This window comes from Alosa pseudoharengus, unplaced genomic scaffold (genome assembly GCF_046254945.1).
Source record: "Alosa pseudoharengus isolate Yale_2024_CS ecotype anadromous, Long Island Sound unplaced genomic scaffold, YU_APseudo_1.1 YU_APseudo_1.1_scf_16, whole genome shotgun sequence".
In the NCBI taxonomy this organism is placed as follows: Eukaryota; Metazoa; Chordata; class Actinopteri; order Clupeiformes; family Clupeidae; genus Alosa; species Alosa pseudoharengus.
Window position 1 is genome coordinate 5,705,509 of NW_027468630.1, and position 16,434 is coordinate 5,721,942.

At 40.6% G+C, this 16,434-nt stretch overlaps 1 protein-coding gene across 1 annotated transcript in view; it reads left to right on the forward strand.

Moving 5' to 3' along the window:
* Positions 1 to 2,409: 2,409 nt before the first annotated feature.
* The window catches only part of LOC143126068 (3'-5' exoribonuclease HELZ2), a 44,205-nt gene continuing 30,180 nt past the window's right edge, over positions 2,410 to 16,434 (forward strand). The window contains exons 1-5 of the mRNA XM_076287988.1: positions 2,410 to 2,714; positions 3,547 to 6,667; positions 6,793 to 6,884; positions 7,194 to 7,334; positions 8,034 to 8,207. Coding sequence (XP_076144103.1) covers positions 3,558 to 6,667; positions 6,793 to 6,884; positions 7,194 to 7,334; positions 8,034 to 8,207 — 3,517 coding nt within the window. The 5' untranslated portion in view covers positions 2,410 to 2,714; positions 3,547 to 3,557. The remainder of the gene's footprint in view (positions 2,715 to 3,546; positions 6,668 to 6,792; positions 6,885 to 7,193; positions 7,335 to 8,033; positions 8,208 to 16,434) is intronic.

A 16,434-nucleotide genomic window follows, 5' to 3' on the forward strand; every position in this document is an offset into this window, starting at 1 on the left:
CATAATGCACAGTGAAGCGCAATATTGTGATTAAATAAATCCCCAAAACAGCTCAGAACCTCATAATGCACAGTGGAGTACAATATAATAATTTCAAAGCATCAACAACTTCCTTGTTTTGGCATTAAAACTCTGCTTAGGACAAAGTGTGCTTATGTGGTTTGCACATATATTTCGTCCCCTTAGAATTATAGGGTTCTATCTACATTCTGAGTAGTTCTGAGATATTGAGCTTCAAAGATTTAGAATACCATACAGTTATACTGATAAGTGGAACAAACCTCTTCAGATATAATGTCCAAAAATGTATACAACTACAAGAAACACCTCATCTCATCTTCTTAAGGTGTCACAGAATAAGAATATGTAAATAACTCAATTTTGACAAAAATGTCAGATAGAACCTTATAATTCTAAGGGGACGATTTGCATCTGTTGGATTGAGGAAGTCTTCACATACCCAGATAAGGATGTGTCCCTATACTGAAAGAGAGAATGGAATGACTCAGTCGTCACCCTGAAGGTATGTAGTGTGTGTGTGTGTGATGATTATCTGCATTTGGGATGAAGTTGCTTCTGCCACCTCCCAGAGAAGAATATAGAGTGGGTGTGCAGCATACCAAAGAAATCATGATGAGTACACCAATACTAACTAGCTGAAATACATAGCACTGGAGTTTATACAATTATATAAATGATACAAAAATAATAATGACAAACCATAATAACACCTTCTATATGATGATAGTGCAAATTGAGTATAAAATGGATAAAACCAAGATAAAACCGTCACAGAATCCTGAATTAATCAAATTAAGAGTTTCATTTCCTAAGAAACAGATCACACTGGACCAGTGCTCTGTCAGTTCACATGTGATCAAAGGTAGGGTTTAATGGATACATGGGTCATAAAAACAACTTTGATCCTAGCCTACTGTAATATCCATTCTGTTATAATGTGACCAGGCTTGGAATTTCCCCATTCTGGGGGCAAGGCCACTTGGCCTTCAGTTGGGCATATTTGGTGGGGGGCACAAAGGCCACATGTCAGGGCACCAAGGCCAAAGTTAACTATACAGTAGTAGGCTATAAAAATGATCAAAGTTGTATTTAGCTCACTGCAGTAGACCTGCATCACTGTATGAAACATTACAAAAACATGAAATGAAAACATGACATATATTACATAGAACTGTCACTCATCTGACTATCTAATATTTACAGATATCTAGGCTATATATATAACATTTATTTTATATTTGGCCTGTTATGAAATCATATAGGCTATTGAACAATTTAAGCACAGCTCAGCTTTAAGAAACTCAAATAGCCTAGATGCATGCTTAGCATTTTGTGATCATTAAGGCTACTTTCACAAACTCTTAGTCAGCTGTCCTCTGATTTACCAATATCTAGACGACATTTATTTTGTATTTGGCCCGTTATGAAATCATGTAGGCTAGAACAGTTTAAACACATTGTAAAACCTAAAGCCCAAATTTGGAGACATCCATGTATGTCGAACTTTACTGCAAATTCAAAACTGGATTACTCTGGAACGGCTAACTGTACAGGGGACTGCTTTACATCTTTGTGTTCGGTAAGGTCTCCTGTTTATTCTGATATATGGTGTCGTGTGTTTAAAAAGGGTTCGTAAAGTATTCCACCGAGATTAATGGGTAGGGAGATCATGGGACGCAAAACCTTCAGTAGAATGTATGATTAAATTCAATTATATTATTTTCTCGCGAACCGTTCAACACAGCAATTATCGGCTAACATTGTTTAAAAGCTGAGAAAAAGCTCTTTCATGTGATACTTGTGATGTCTGTGTGAATAAATAGGCTACTTCGTGAGTAGTTCAACTGAGAATGGGTGAATTTGGACGCACTTTCTTTCTTGCGCTGCCACTTTCTCCACTGCGTAAAAGACTAAATTAATTTGCGCTGTGAAGATTATTTTGACAGGCCACAGGCTAAATAAAAATCGCTATTAGGACGCAAAGCAGAATATTGAAAGAAAGGGGCACCAAGGCCACCGTGGCCTGTAAACCTCTGATTTTCTGAGGGGCCTCACGGCCAACGCAAGGGGCTACGACGGCCGCCGTGAAATTCCTACCCTGCCTGTGACACTATTTTTTTAATGAAACTTTAGAAATTCTCAGTGGGCCTATAAGGCAAATTGATGGGACGAATAAAAGTACCAGCACCTTGAACAATAACATATTATGTGACTTACAAATTGAAATGACAAACCAACGTGTATTGATGCCATACTTTGTACTCTGACAATCAGTCATGTGATGTAATGATGTCACACACAGATGTCTTTTGTCACTCCCTTACAGTAGGAGTGTCTTTCATAGGTGCATAGGTGTGTGGTTTAAGGTCAGTTATTAACCCAAAATAAAACGTGTCATCAGTGAAGGTGGAGTGCCATTGTTGATTGAAACTGCTAACCAGGTGTATTGAAAGGCTGGACTGTAGCCATGTTCATTGGTTAAGAGCACACTGTGTTTTTGTTTATTTAACTGAGGTGCTGGCAGCAGGGTGTCTTCTTTCTCCTGAGAGATGCTCTACAGAGATTAGTCCGTCAGCGTTTCCATGGTCTGGAATATGTGAGCAATGAATACTCCAATGAAAAGGCTGATTATTCCAACCTTCATTTGTGTTTGTTCATTCATCTCGCACTGTTTGCCGGTCATCGCTTGAAAGGTATGTATTTATACACGGCATGTATTTTCTGACATTCTTACCATCCACACTAGGGCCATACTTTACCAGTACATGTCCTCTTGTCCTGTTGACATTGTAGTAAATATGACCTCTAATGTGATCTTGTAGTATCATCATATATTCCTAAATGGTCACTTTACTGGTATCATTCAAACACTACAGGTCTCTAGGTCAGTTTATAAGAACAGATAAAACTGATAAGAATCAAGTTTCACTAAGGCATTGAACTTTAACATCGAATGAAACATTAATCCGACCATACAGATCGATTTGTAAATAACTGAGGTTCTGTTTCATTTCATCTGAACTGACAAGAACCAGTCAGTCCTGTTGTTTCTGTTGCTGAGCTACCCTGCATGTGCTCATAGTTTCTGTGTTTCACTGTAGGAAAATAACTTTATGCTGTTTACTCTTAAACAACATTGTATATATCATCATAAAGCCAGAGCAGAACTGTGATTGTGGTAACATTGATTGTGATTGAGGTTGGCATTGACCAGCACAAAACACATATTAATAAATCAGGTTGATTAATAAGGTGAAACTAAATAACCAATATGGCAAAACAATTAAACATGCACATAGATAGAGCTCCACAATTATGAGATATAAAACAGGCAAACATTTCAGGAAAGTTTTCCAGACAGATTAGACTGAAAAGAATTCCAGTGTGTTCTCTGGTGTTTTGTAGGCTACTATCTCTAATATAACCTCACTATGAACCTCAATGTAATATCAATTTTCTCTCTCTCTCTCTCTCTCTCTCTGTGTGTGTGTGTGTGTGTTTGTACCCATGCTTCTGTTCTTTCAGAAACTCTGACCATGGAGCAGTTAAGACCAAGCACCTCTGAAGTCAGCCAAGGAGATATGCAAAAACTCCTGACAACAAAACCTCACAATTATAAACGCTGCAAGTTGGTCATAGAACAACATGATAAAGGACGTGCCATTCCTTTTAATGAGCCAACTCTGCCCATTAGAATCAATGGCCGTGATGATCTCTGCAGATCCTTCTCTGGGGAAACCGTGTGTGTGGAGATATTAAGTAGAGAGGGAGATATAAGAACTGGAAGAGTGGTAGGAGTGATGGGGAGAGAGGAGTCTTTCCCCTCCTTCATATGCAAGATGGTTGAGGGTCACCCAAACTTGATGACCCCAATCAGAAAAGCTATGACAAGGATACGTATACCACAGTCAAAAACCCCCAATACTGTAGAGATTCGTGAACACATTCATGGACGATGGGTTCAAACTAAGCTTGTTGACTCAAATCCAAATGATGTCTTTCTTGTAAAAGTTCTGAAATGGGAAAATAAATGTTTTTATCCACTTGGAGTAGTTACCAAAGTCTTACCACCAGAGAGCGAGGAGCTAAATAATGCACTGGACATTGAGTATGGCCTTGGAGGCAAGCCTCCATCCTTCAAACCAAGGCACACCAAATCTGACAGCACTGAGAGGAAGGATTTCTGTGATTGCCTTACCTTCACCATAGACTCCTCTGGAGCTGAGGACCTGGATGATGCCATTAGTGTGACTGACCTGGGAGAAACCTTTCAGATTGCAGTTCACATAACAGATGTGGCCAGCTGTGTTCCAAAGGGCAGTGAAGCTGATAAATTTGCAAGAGGTCAAGGAGAGACATTTTATGGAGAAGATAAAACATCTTATATGTTTGACAGAGATCTTAGCTTTAATCACTTAAGTTTGCGTCAAGGACAGGAACGGAATGCCATTTCCCTGCTGGTGTCTGTAAGTAAGCAAACACATGAAATAGTCTCAAGTGATTTTGCTCTGTCCAGGATACAATCAGGTCATCAGCTTTCATACCAAGATGCAGAAAAATACATCCAGAACCACCTTTCCAGGGCACCTGAGCCTCTTCAATTCTCATCTGTTGAGCACTGTGTGGTTGTAGCTTATCGCTTTTCTGAGATGCACAGAGAGTCAAGGCTTGCTGGAGGAGTGAGTCGAGTACAATGTGACAGAGACAGATCACACTGTATGGTGGAGGAACTGATGAACATGTACAACAGCGAGGTTGCTAACTATCTCATCTCTTCTCCACTGACTCGAGACCTCACTCCACTGAGGTGCCACGGTCCACCTGACCCTGAGCCTCTACTCATCTTTAGTAAGAAATATCAGACTTTAATACCCCTCTCTCCCTTCCTGTCTCAACTCATTGTTACAGAGGAATCGGACCATGAGTTGAATATAGGCAATCTGGAAGGATCAGAAGATAGCAGGGACGATGAGGAGGAGGACTCTGGAGAAGATGAAGGTGAAAGTAAAGAGGTGGAGAGTGTTGAGAGTGACCACCAGGAAGAGAATGATGAGAACAGTCATAGTTATGAAAGTGACCAAGAGGAATTGGATAATACTAACATTGCAAACTTTGACACCAACAACCAACCATTGCTTCCACAGGAGTTTGAGGTCTTTAATGGTGTTGTAAAGAAACTGGAAGAAGCAATAAGGAACAGAGACCAATACACTCTACTGAAACTTATGGCCTCTGATCATATCCACCCAACTCTGATCTCTGTGGAGAGAGAATTCAGAGAACTGCTTAGCCAGGCTGAGATTCTGCGATCTTGTTCCACTCCGAAGTCTAGAATAGGCCACTTTGACCTGCAACTAGATTCCTACACCAGGGCCTCTGCCCCCATGAGGCGATATGTTGACATCATCCTGCAGAGGCTTTTGCACTGTGTTCTTTGTGGAGAGATTCGAGATACGGGCTATACACAGGCCGAGATTGACCAGTTTTGTGCTCTACATGATTTTGACCAGGCTTCAAACTACACCCTACATGTGAAAATGCTAACTCAACTAAATAAACAGTGTGCTGTACATATGGCTTTTGTCCATACACTGCACAAAGGTGGCCATAATTTCTGGTTCTCTTTTCCTCTTACTTCAACATTAGGGGATCTGTCCATCCTGTACAGACATTTAAAAGTAGCGGATCAGCCAGAGTACAACAAGGAGCAAAATACCATGACACTACACTGGAAGAGAAGAGTGTACTCCTTCACAAATACAGGAAAGAATCCAGTCAAGACACTGGGCAGCAAATACACCACTTGCACTGCTGTGGATACCTGGCAAAAGATGATGAGTGCTGTGCAAAATCAGAATTGGGATGAAGCTGAACAATGCCTGGACGCCATAAGGGCAGATTCAAAGGCTGGTGAAAATGAGAGAATGAATGCTGAAACAGATAAACACCACTTCAAAAAGCTCTCTCTGGAACTCAGGTTGGGGAAGGTCCTTCCAGTACAAATTGGAATGGGCCCAGGTCGAACTCCTGAAGTACACCTGATAAACATCAGCCCAGAGTTTGAGGTCTGTTTGGAGCACTCAAAAAGACCCACCACATGCTTCTCAAAATTGGCGCTTTATCCATCAAAGTCAGTATATGAAGACTACAAGGAGTATCAGAAGATATGGACACCTCTTTGCAAAATGGATACTGCTCACAATGCCTTAGAGGAGAACAACAGTGTCATACTGGAGGGTGTGGAATTAACATGGACATCAGCGGAACAGAATGACTTGAAGGGGTATTTTCGTATCTCAGAGACCCAGAAAAAACTGTGGGCCATAGAGTTTGATCTTACAGACTGTTTCCTGTGCATCCGACTCCGGAACCAAGATGCAGAGGCAGATCATGAAGGGGGCAAGAGTGAGCAATTTGTGGAATTTTCTCTGCAAGATCCACTGCCTTTCACATGGGTAGCTCACGGTGTGGCCTCTAGACCAAAAAAGAAGAAAAAGAAAAAGACAGAGAGAGATGATCCAAAGCCAACTCATGTCCAAGTCAATTTTTACATCAATCATCGCTCTATGAACTATACCCCACCACAGGTCTTTCACAAAAATACAAAATTCACAGTGGAGGTTATTCCCAAAAAAATCCCTTATGTGTAAGTAATCCCATAAAGTGGGTTTTGCCTTTGATGTACAGTATAGTGACATTTTTGTATTTCCAAAATCACCATTGATAGGTGAGTGTGAGCTTTACAGCAATTTTACTGTGATGTGATTGCAGACTTCAAGAAAATGCCGTTGCCAACTTGAAATGTGCCAATCATCTGGTACAAAGTATTGCTGTTGGTGATTCATTAATCCACTCCAGTAACAGTAAGTAAATTGAGGGTTATTGTATGGCAATGTAATGGGCTTGTGTATATAATTACCCCATGAAAGACTGAAGTCAAGTTAAATTTGTTTGTTTATGTCTTGGTGTTGCGGGTATGCTGGCGACTACGCCGCTCCGTCCAGCATCTTTTGTCTTTTGTGTCAATGTCTTATGTCCTATTTAAATTCAAATTGTCCTAACCACATAGAAATTAAATGGAAGAGATGCTCAATGCCAGTCAGATGGCCAATGCTCAAATGTTCCATCATGGGTGTCAAATCTCAGTTTGTGTTTGTTGTGTTTTTCTGCAGTCATTCAAGTGGCAGCTAAAAGTAGTATGGCACTTGCTGCCGAAGGTCAAAAACTGGGCTTGCCCTCTCTGAACCCCAGTCAAATGAATGCAGTAAAGGAGGCTCTGCAGAGACCATTCACACTCATCCAAGGCCCTCCAGGTACAAAGATGCAGGTGCATCATCTGTACACCCACATAAATATCAACATGTGGTCGCATGCCAGTTAAACCAGGGAACTACAGTGGCAAGAAAAAGTATGTGAACCCATACTAAAGTTGACTAAACATTTGGAAAATTATCTTAATGCCTTAATTAACAAAATGAGGAAAAAAACAACATTTAAGGACACCAATTTTCTTTGTGAATGAATAATGTATCATAAATAAATAAATAAATAAATAAATACATATTTTTCCTTAAAATACAGGTGCTCATAACTATACATACCCCTATGTTAAATTCCCATAGAGGCAGACAGATATCTGTGATCATAGGGGCTATTTTAATTCCGAAGGCTAAGGGAACTTTATCAGGATGCATAGTATCCTGAATCCATGAAATAACTGGAAATAACTTTTTTAATTAAGGTATTAAGGTAAATTTCCAAAATATCTCTTTTTAGTCAACATTAGAATGGGTTCACATACTTTTTCTTGCCACTGTAGTTCCCTGGCAGACCCATTGCAAAATTATATTAGCAAAATAAACGGTCGATCTACATTGGTAAATACTATCAAATGAATAGATCAACTATGGTAGGCTACCATAGTTGATCTATTTCTGTTATGAAAGGGATGTACTTTCCAACTTCAACCAACCACAAGTATATCTGTGTTTATACTTGGTTGAAATCTACAGGGACTGGAAAAACAGTGGTTGGAGTCCACATTGTTTATCAATTTTTCCAGAGGAACCAACAAGATGACATGTTTACATCAAATTCTGAGACAGACTCAAACACTGATAGTCCACCGAAGAAGAGAGCTATCCTATACTGTGGGCCCTCCAACAAGTCGGTGGACATTGTAGCTGGTAGGTTGTGTCCTTTAAATTTAATTAATTATAATTATCTTATTTATTTTTTAATATAGATGTTCAACTGTATATTTGACAATGTAAGACCCCGCCACTTTGTGTCAGGGCCCTGTTTGACTGTTGGGACTTATATTTCTGATATTTTATTAATATCTAATAACTATAATAAATATAGCTGCAAGCAGCAATGTGGGGGCCAAGCAGATAGTCCAGCAGGCCAGATTTCCCATGCAACTCAATGCCGTGGCATCAGGCATATAGCATTAAGCAGTCACAGCAAGTTCCATGTCAAACAACCCAAGAATGGCTGAGGTACAAGGTCAAGTTTCACATCAAAACATAACTGATTTTGTGGGGCTGAACCAGGGCTGAGTGTCGCCGCCCCCTCACCCAGCCAACCCACCGCCACTGCCCGTCCCACCCCGCCCCACCCTTGCACGCACGCATTAGAATGAACTGGATGGAACTCGCTGTCATCAGTTTCACATCAAAAATAAAAGATCGATTGAGATATGATCATGCTTGCTGTAATTTCAATGCCCCCATAGAGGTCAAAGGTCACCAAATTATTTGTGCATCATCAGGATGAACCAGACGGTTCTATGGGCTGCCATTGACCTCCATTGCAGAATAATGCAGCAACTACAGGCCAAAATACATTTTTGCCAATTACAGAGCCCCCTAGAGGTCAAAGGTCACCAAATTTCTTGAGCGTCCTCCTGGTGGGTCCTGAGGACCATGTACTAAGTTTGGTTTTGATACATGAAAGCGTTGCTGAGATATGAGCTCACTTCCTGTTTGGCGGCTTCGCCGCAAATTTCGATTGGCTGTTACAGGCGAACGCTTCAGTCAATTGTTCCAGAAAAAAATACACTGATAAGGCATGGTCTGAAGATGGTCTCTGCCAATTTTGGCGAGGATCAGCTGAAATTTGTGACTTGCGAATACTTATTCATGTTTTTGATTAAATCCAATATGGCGGCCAAATCAATTATGTTGATGTCACAATTTGTCCTCTGTTGACCTAAGGACCTTCCACAGTATTGTCAGACACCACTAGTGCATGTTAATTCTAAGCACAACAGCAGCTAAAGGCCAAAAGGCATGTGTCTTAATTGCAGCGCCCCCTAGAGGTCAAAGGTTACCAAAATTTTTGAGCGTCCTCTTGATGGGGTCAGTAGTCTATATACTACGTTTGGTTATGATACATGAAAGGGTTGCTGAGATATGAGTTCACTTCCTGTTTGGCGGCTTCGCCGCAAAATTTGATTGGCTGTTACGGGCGAACGGTTTTATTTCCGAAGACAAAAAGTAATTCGCTAAAGTAGCGTGTTCTGTAGATGATGTGTGTGAAGTTTGGTGTCGATTGGACAAAATTTGTGACCAGAGAAGCCGTTTTAGTGTTTTTGATAAAATCCAAAATGGCGGAAAATCCATCATGGCGGAAAATGACGTCATAGGGTGTGTTGAACTCGTCTTGGCCCAAGGAATCCAACGATTCCTAATTTTTGACAATCGGTCATACGGGTCAGAAGTTACGTGCGTGAACGCACGTCCAACTTTGGCCTGTTGGTGGCGCTAGAGCGGTCAAGGTGCCAACATGAAACTTGGTGAAATTGACCATGAGACTGTCCTCAATCAGTGTGCCAAATTTCACAACTTTTCACCAGACGGTTCTATGGGCTGCCATAGACTCCAATGGCGGAAGAAAGATGTTAAATAATAACTAGAAAAGCATTTCCTGAAGGAAATACAGTGCATGAAAATGCAAAAAATATGATGTAAAATATCATACAGAGTAAAAACAAACTATATTGGTTGCTAGGTATATGAGGTTTAATATAGTTGGAGGGACTGAACAGTTAAATAGGTGGATAGTTTATATGGTTAAATGATTTGCTTGGTAGATAAGGTTTAATATAGTTGGAATGATTGAACGGTTAAATAGGTGGATAATACTTAACCTAGTTAACTTAGCTAATGTTTTCATTTTTAGTATGTTAACCATGTGACTTAGCTAACCTAGCTAATAATTTTTAGCAGTTTTGCTAACTATGCTAACTAGCATGGTAACATGCTAGCATGCTAACTATGTTAACCATGTGACTTAGCTAACTTAGCTAATCATTTTTAGCAGTTTTGCTAAAATGCTAACTAACATGCTAACATGCTAGCATGCTAATTATGCTAACCATGTGACTTAGTTAACTTAGCTAATCGTTTTTAGCAGTTTTGCTAAAAATGCTAACTAGCATGCTAACATGCTAGCATGCTAACTATGCTAACCATATGACTTAGCTAACTTAGCTAATCATTTTTAGCAGTTTTGCAAAAAATGCTAACTAGCATGCTAACATGCTAACATGCTAACTATGCTAACCATATGACTTAGCTAACTTAGCTAATCATTTTTAGCAGTTTTGCAAAAAATGCTAACTAGCATGCTAACATGCTAGCATGCTAACTATGCTAACCATGTGACTTAGCTAACTTAGCTAATCATTTTTAGCAGTTTTGAAAAAAATGCTAACTAGCATGCTAACATGCTAGCATGCTAACATGCTAACTATGCTAACCATGCTAACTAGCTACAGTGGGTAGGAGTCATAGTTGATGACAAGTAACAGTTACAATGGCTGAACAGTTAAAAAGTTCAGTAGTTTAAAGGGTTAAATTGTTTAACAGTGAAATATTGTAGTGAGGACTTTTATTTTGAAACAGTTTTTGGCAGAGGAAGCAGTTGAACAGGATGTGTAGTCTTAATAGGGCCTGTTTGTATGCTTAAAGCCTGAGAATGGCAGTTGGGCCAGCTGGCCTGAACACCTGCCATAAGATTCTAATTGCTGTGATGTCATAAAGGGCAATGTTAGGGCAATGTTAAGTCAATGGGAAAATTTTGATAGTTTTTAATTAATAGTTTAAAAAGTATAAAAGTTACAAAGTTGAAAAATACAAAGCCCACATGTCCTAATTAAGACCTACGCGTCAATGTTTGAATGAAGTTTCTACGTTAAACGGTTGAAGCTGCATTAACTGCGTTAGAAGAAGAGGAATAATAAGAATAAGAAGCCTAGGAAGAACAGTACAGTGCATTTTCATGCACTGTAAATATAGCTGCAAGCAGCAATGTGGGGGCCAAGCAAATAAGCAGAAGTTGGGATTGGACTGGACTGAATTGGACAGGATTGGATTGGAATGGAATGGAATGGAATGGACTGGACTGGTCTTTACTGGACTAGACTGGACTGGACTGAATTGCATTGCATTGGATTGAATTGGACTGGATTAGATTGGATTGGATTGGATTGGACTGGACTGGACTGGACTGGACTGGACTGGACTGGACAGGATTGGATTGGAATGGACTGGATTGGATTGGATTGGGATTGCTGAGATATGAGCCTACTTCAAGTGATTGTTGATTGGATTGGATTGAATTGGACTGGATTGAAATGGATTGGGATTGGACTGGACTGAATTGGACAGGATTGGATTGGAATGGAATGGACTGGACTGGACTGGACTGGACTGGACTTGATTGGACTGGACTGGACTGGATTGGATTGGATTTGATTGGACTGGATTGGGATTGCTGAGATATGAGACTACTTCATGTGATCGTTGATTGGATTGGATGGAATTGGACTGGATTGGATTGTACTGGACTGGATTGGAATGGATTGGACTGGATTGGACTTGAATGGATTGGATTTGATTGGACTGGATTGGGATTACTGAGATATGATCTTACTTCATGTGATTGTTGATTGGATTGGATTGGATTGGATTGAATTGGACTGGATTGGATTGGATTGGGATTGGACTGGACTGAATTGGACAAGACTGGATTGGATTGTAATGGACTGGGTTGGATTGGATTTGATTGGACTGGATTGGGATTGCTGAGATATGAGACTACTTTATGTGATCGTTGATTGGATTGGATGGAATTGGACTGGATTGGATTGTACTGGACTGGATTGGAATGGATTGGACTTGAATGGATTGGATTTGATTGGACTGGATTGGGATTACTGAGATATGATCTTACTTCATGTGACTGTTGATTGGATTGGATTGGATTGAATTGGACTGGACTGGATTGGATTGGGATGGACTGGATTGGATTGGATTGGGATTGGACTGGACTGAATTGGACAAGACTGGATTGGATTGGAATGGACTGGATTGGATTGGGATTGCTGAGGTATGAGCCTACTTCAAGTGATTGTTGATTGGATTGGATTGAATTGGACTGGATTAGATTGGGATTGCTGAGATGTGAGCCTACTTCATGTGATTGTTGATTGGATTGGATTGGATTGAATTGGACTGGATTGGATTGGGATTGGGTCTTGAGTCCATGTACAAAGTTTGGTTTCAATCCATGAAAGCGTTAGTAAGATATGAGCCTAATTCATGTCATAGTTTTCCCTAGTGGTCAAAAGACACCAAATGTATTGTAGCTATTCAGGATGTGTTCATGAGTCCACGTACCAAGTTTGGTGTTGATACGAGAAAGTCTTGCTAATTATAGCACCCCTAGTGGTCAAAAGTCACCAAATGTATTGTGCGTCCTCAGGTTGTGACCACGAGTCCACGTACCAAGTTTGAGGTTGATACGAGAAAGTATTGCTAATTATAGCGCCTCTAGTGGTCAAAGTACACCAAATGTTTTGTGTGTCCTCAGGATGGGGTCCCAAGTCTATGAACCAAGTTTGGTTTTGATATGTGAAAGCGTTGCTGAGATAGGAGCTAACTTCCTGTAACTCTAGCGCCCCCCTAGTGGTCGAAGGTCACCAAATTGATTGTGTGTCCTCAGGGAGGAGTTCCAAGTCCATATACCAAGTTTGGTTTTGATATGTGAAAGTGTTGCTGAGATATGAGCCTACTTCCTGTGATTATAGCGCCCCCATAGTGGTCAAAAGTCGCCAAATTTATTGAGCCTTCTCCTAATTGGGTCCTGAGCCCATGTACCGAGTTTGGTTTTGATACATGAAATCTTGGCTGAGATAACAGTTCACTTCCTGATTGGTGGCTTTTCAATTTTGATTGGTCGTCACGGCCGACCTGTTTTGAATAAAGGTCAAAAAAGCAATGCGTTTGTGAGACATGGTCTGAAGATCATCTGTGCCAAGTTTCGTGAAAAATGGATGAAATTTGTGACCTGTGAAAACTTTTAAAGGTTTTTGATTTAATCCAATATGGCGGTCCAATCAATTATGTTAATGTCAAAAGTTGATATGTGTCAGCCTAAGGCCCTCCCAAAGTATTAACAGAGATAACTAATATGTTTTAATTTCAAACACATCACCCCATAGAGGCCAAAACGTACTTTTATTAATTATAGCGCCACCTGTAGGTCAAAAGTCATCAAATTTATTGAGCATTCTCCTAATTGGGTCCTGAGCCCATGTACCGAGTTTGGTTTTGATATGTGAAAGCCTTGCCGAAATCTGAGTTCACTTCCTCTTTGGCGGCTTCGCCACCAATTTTGATTGGTCGTGACTGGCGACCATTTGTGAGTATGGGTGTGAAATGCAATGCAATTATGAGACATGGTCTGAAGATCATCTGTGTCAAGTTTCGTGAAAATTGGATGAAGTTTGTGACCTGTGAAAACTTTTAAGTGTTTTTGATGAAATCCAATATGGCGGTCCAATCAATTATGTTAATGTCAAAAGTTGATATGGGACAGCCTAAGGACCTCCCAAAGTATTAACAGAGATCACTAATATGTTTTAATTTCAAACACATCACCCCATACAGGCCAAAACGTAGTTTTTTTAATTATAGCGCCACCTGTAGGTCAAAAGTCATGAAATTTATTGAGCCTCCTCCTAATTGGGTCCTGAGCCCATGTAGTGAGTTTGGTTTTGATATGTGAAAGCCTTGCCGAGATCTGATTTCACTTCCTGTTTGGCGGCTTCGCCGCCAATTTTGATTGGTCGTGACTGGCGACCAGTTGTGAGTATGGGTGTCAAAGGCAATGCAATTATGAGACATGGTCTGAAGATCATCTGTGTCAAGTTTCGTGAAAATTGGATGAAGTTTGTGACCTATGAAAACTTTTAAGTGTTTTTGATGAAATCCAATATGGCGGAGGTACAATATGGCGGAAAGTAACGTAATAGGAGTCATTGAACTCAGGTCCGTCAAGGGGTTCCAACTATTTATCAATGTTCAAAATTGGACATACGGTTCAAAAGTTAAGTGCATGGATGCAACGCCAACTTTGACCCATTGGTGGCGCTAGACTGCCTGGGGTTCAGACTTGAAAATTTGTGAAATGGAATATGGGAATGTATGGAATGAATGTGCCAAATTTCAAAACTTTTTACTGTACGGTTCTATGGGCTGCCATAGACTTCAATGGCAGCGGAAAGATGTGTAATAATAATAATAAGAAAAGGTAGAATCACTATGGGTTGCCGCGCAGCTTCGCTGCTTGGCCCCCAAATATAGCTGCAAGCAGCAATGTGGGGGCCAAGCAGGCAGTTCAGCAGGCCAGATTTGCCATGCAACTCAATGCCGTGGCATCAGGCATATAGCATTAAGCAGTCACAGCAAGTTCCATGTCAAACAACCCAAGATTGGCTGAGTTACAAGGTCAAGTTTCACATCAAAACATAACTGATTTTGTGGGGCTGAACCAGGGCTGAGTGTCGCCGACCACTCACCCAGCCAACCCACCGCCGCAATCGCCCGTGCCCGTCCCACCCTGCCCCATCCTTGCACGCACGCTTTAGAATTAACTTGATGGAACTCGCTGTCATCAGTTTCACATCAAAAATAAAAGATCGATTGAGATATTATCATGCTTGCTGTGATTTCAATGCCCCATAGAGGTCAAAGATAACCAAATTATTTGTGCATCATCAGGATGAACCAGACTGTTCTATGGGCTGCCATTGACCTCCATTGCAGAATAATGCAGCAACTACAGGCCAAAATACATTTTTGCGAATTAGAGAGCCCCCTAGAGGTCAAAGGTCACCACATTTCTTGAGCATCCTCCTGGTGGGTCCTGAGGACCATGTACTAAGTTTGGTTTTGATACATGAAAGCGTTGCTGAGATATGAGCTCACTTCCTGTTTGGCGGCTTCGCCGCAAATTTCGATTGGCTGTTACAGGCGAACGCTTCAGTCAATTGTTCCAGAAAAAAATACACTGATAAGGCATGGTCTGTAGATGGTCTCTGCCAATTTTGGTGAGGATCAGCTGAAATTTGTGACTTGCGAATACTTATTCATGTTTTTGATTAAATCCAATATGGCGGCCAAATCAATTATGTTGATGTCACAAGTTGTCTTCTGTTGACCTAAGGACCTTCCACAGTATTGACAGACACCACTAGTGCATTTTAATTTTAAGCACAACAGCAGCTACAGGCCAAAAGGCATGTACCTTAATTGTAGCGCCCCCTAGAGGTCAAAGGTTACCAAAATTTTTGAGCATCCTCCTGATGGGGTCAGTAGTCTATATACTATGTTTGGTTATGATACATGAAAGGGTTGCTGAGATATGCGTTCACTTCCTGTTTGGCGGCTTCGCCGCAAATTTTGATTGGCTGTTATGGGCGAACGGTTTTATTTCCGAAGACAAAAAGTAATTCCCTAAAGTAGCGTGTTCTGTAGATGATGTGTGTGAAGTTTGCTGTCAATTGGACAAAATTTGTGACCAGAGAAGACGTTTTAGTGTTTTTGATAAAATCCAAAATGGCGGAAAATCCATCATGGCGGAAAATGACGTCATAGGGTGCGTTGAACTCGGCTTGGCCCAAGGAATCCAACGATACCTCATTTTTGACAATCGGCCATACGGGTCAGAAGTTACGTGCGTGAACGCAAGTCCAACTTTGGCCTGTTGGTGGCGCTAGAGCGCTGGAGGTGCCGACATGAAACTTGATGAAATGAATCATTGGACTGTCTCCAATCAGTGTGCCCAATTTCAGAACTTTTTGCCAGACGGTTCTATAGGCTGCCATTGACTTCAATGGCGGAATAATAATAATAACTAGAAAAGCATTTCCTGAAGGAAATACAGTGCATGAAAATGCAAAAAATATGATGTAAAATATCATACAGAGTAAAAACAAACTATATTGGTTGCTAGGTAGATGAGGTTTAATATAGTTGGAGTGACTGAACAGTTAAATAGGTGGATAGTTTATATGGTTAAATGATTTGCTTGGAAGATAAGGTTTAATAAAGTTGGAATGAT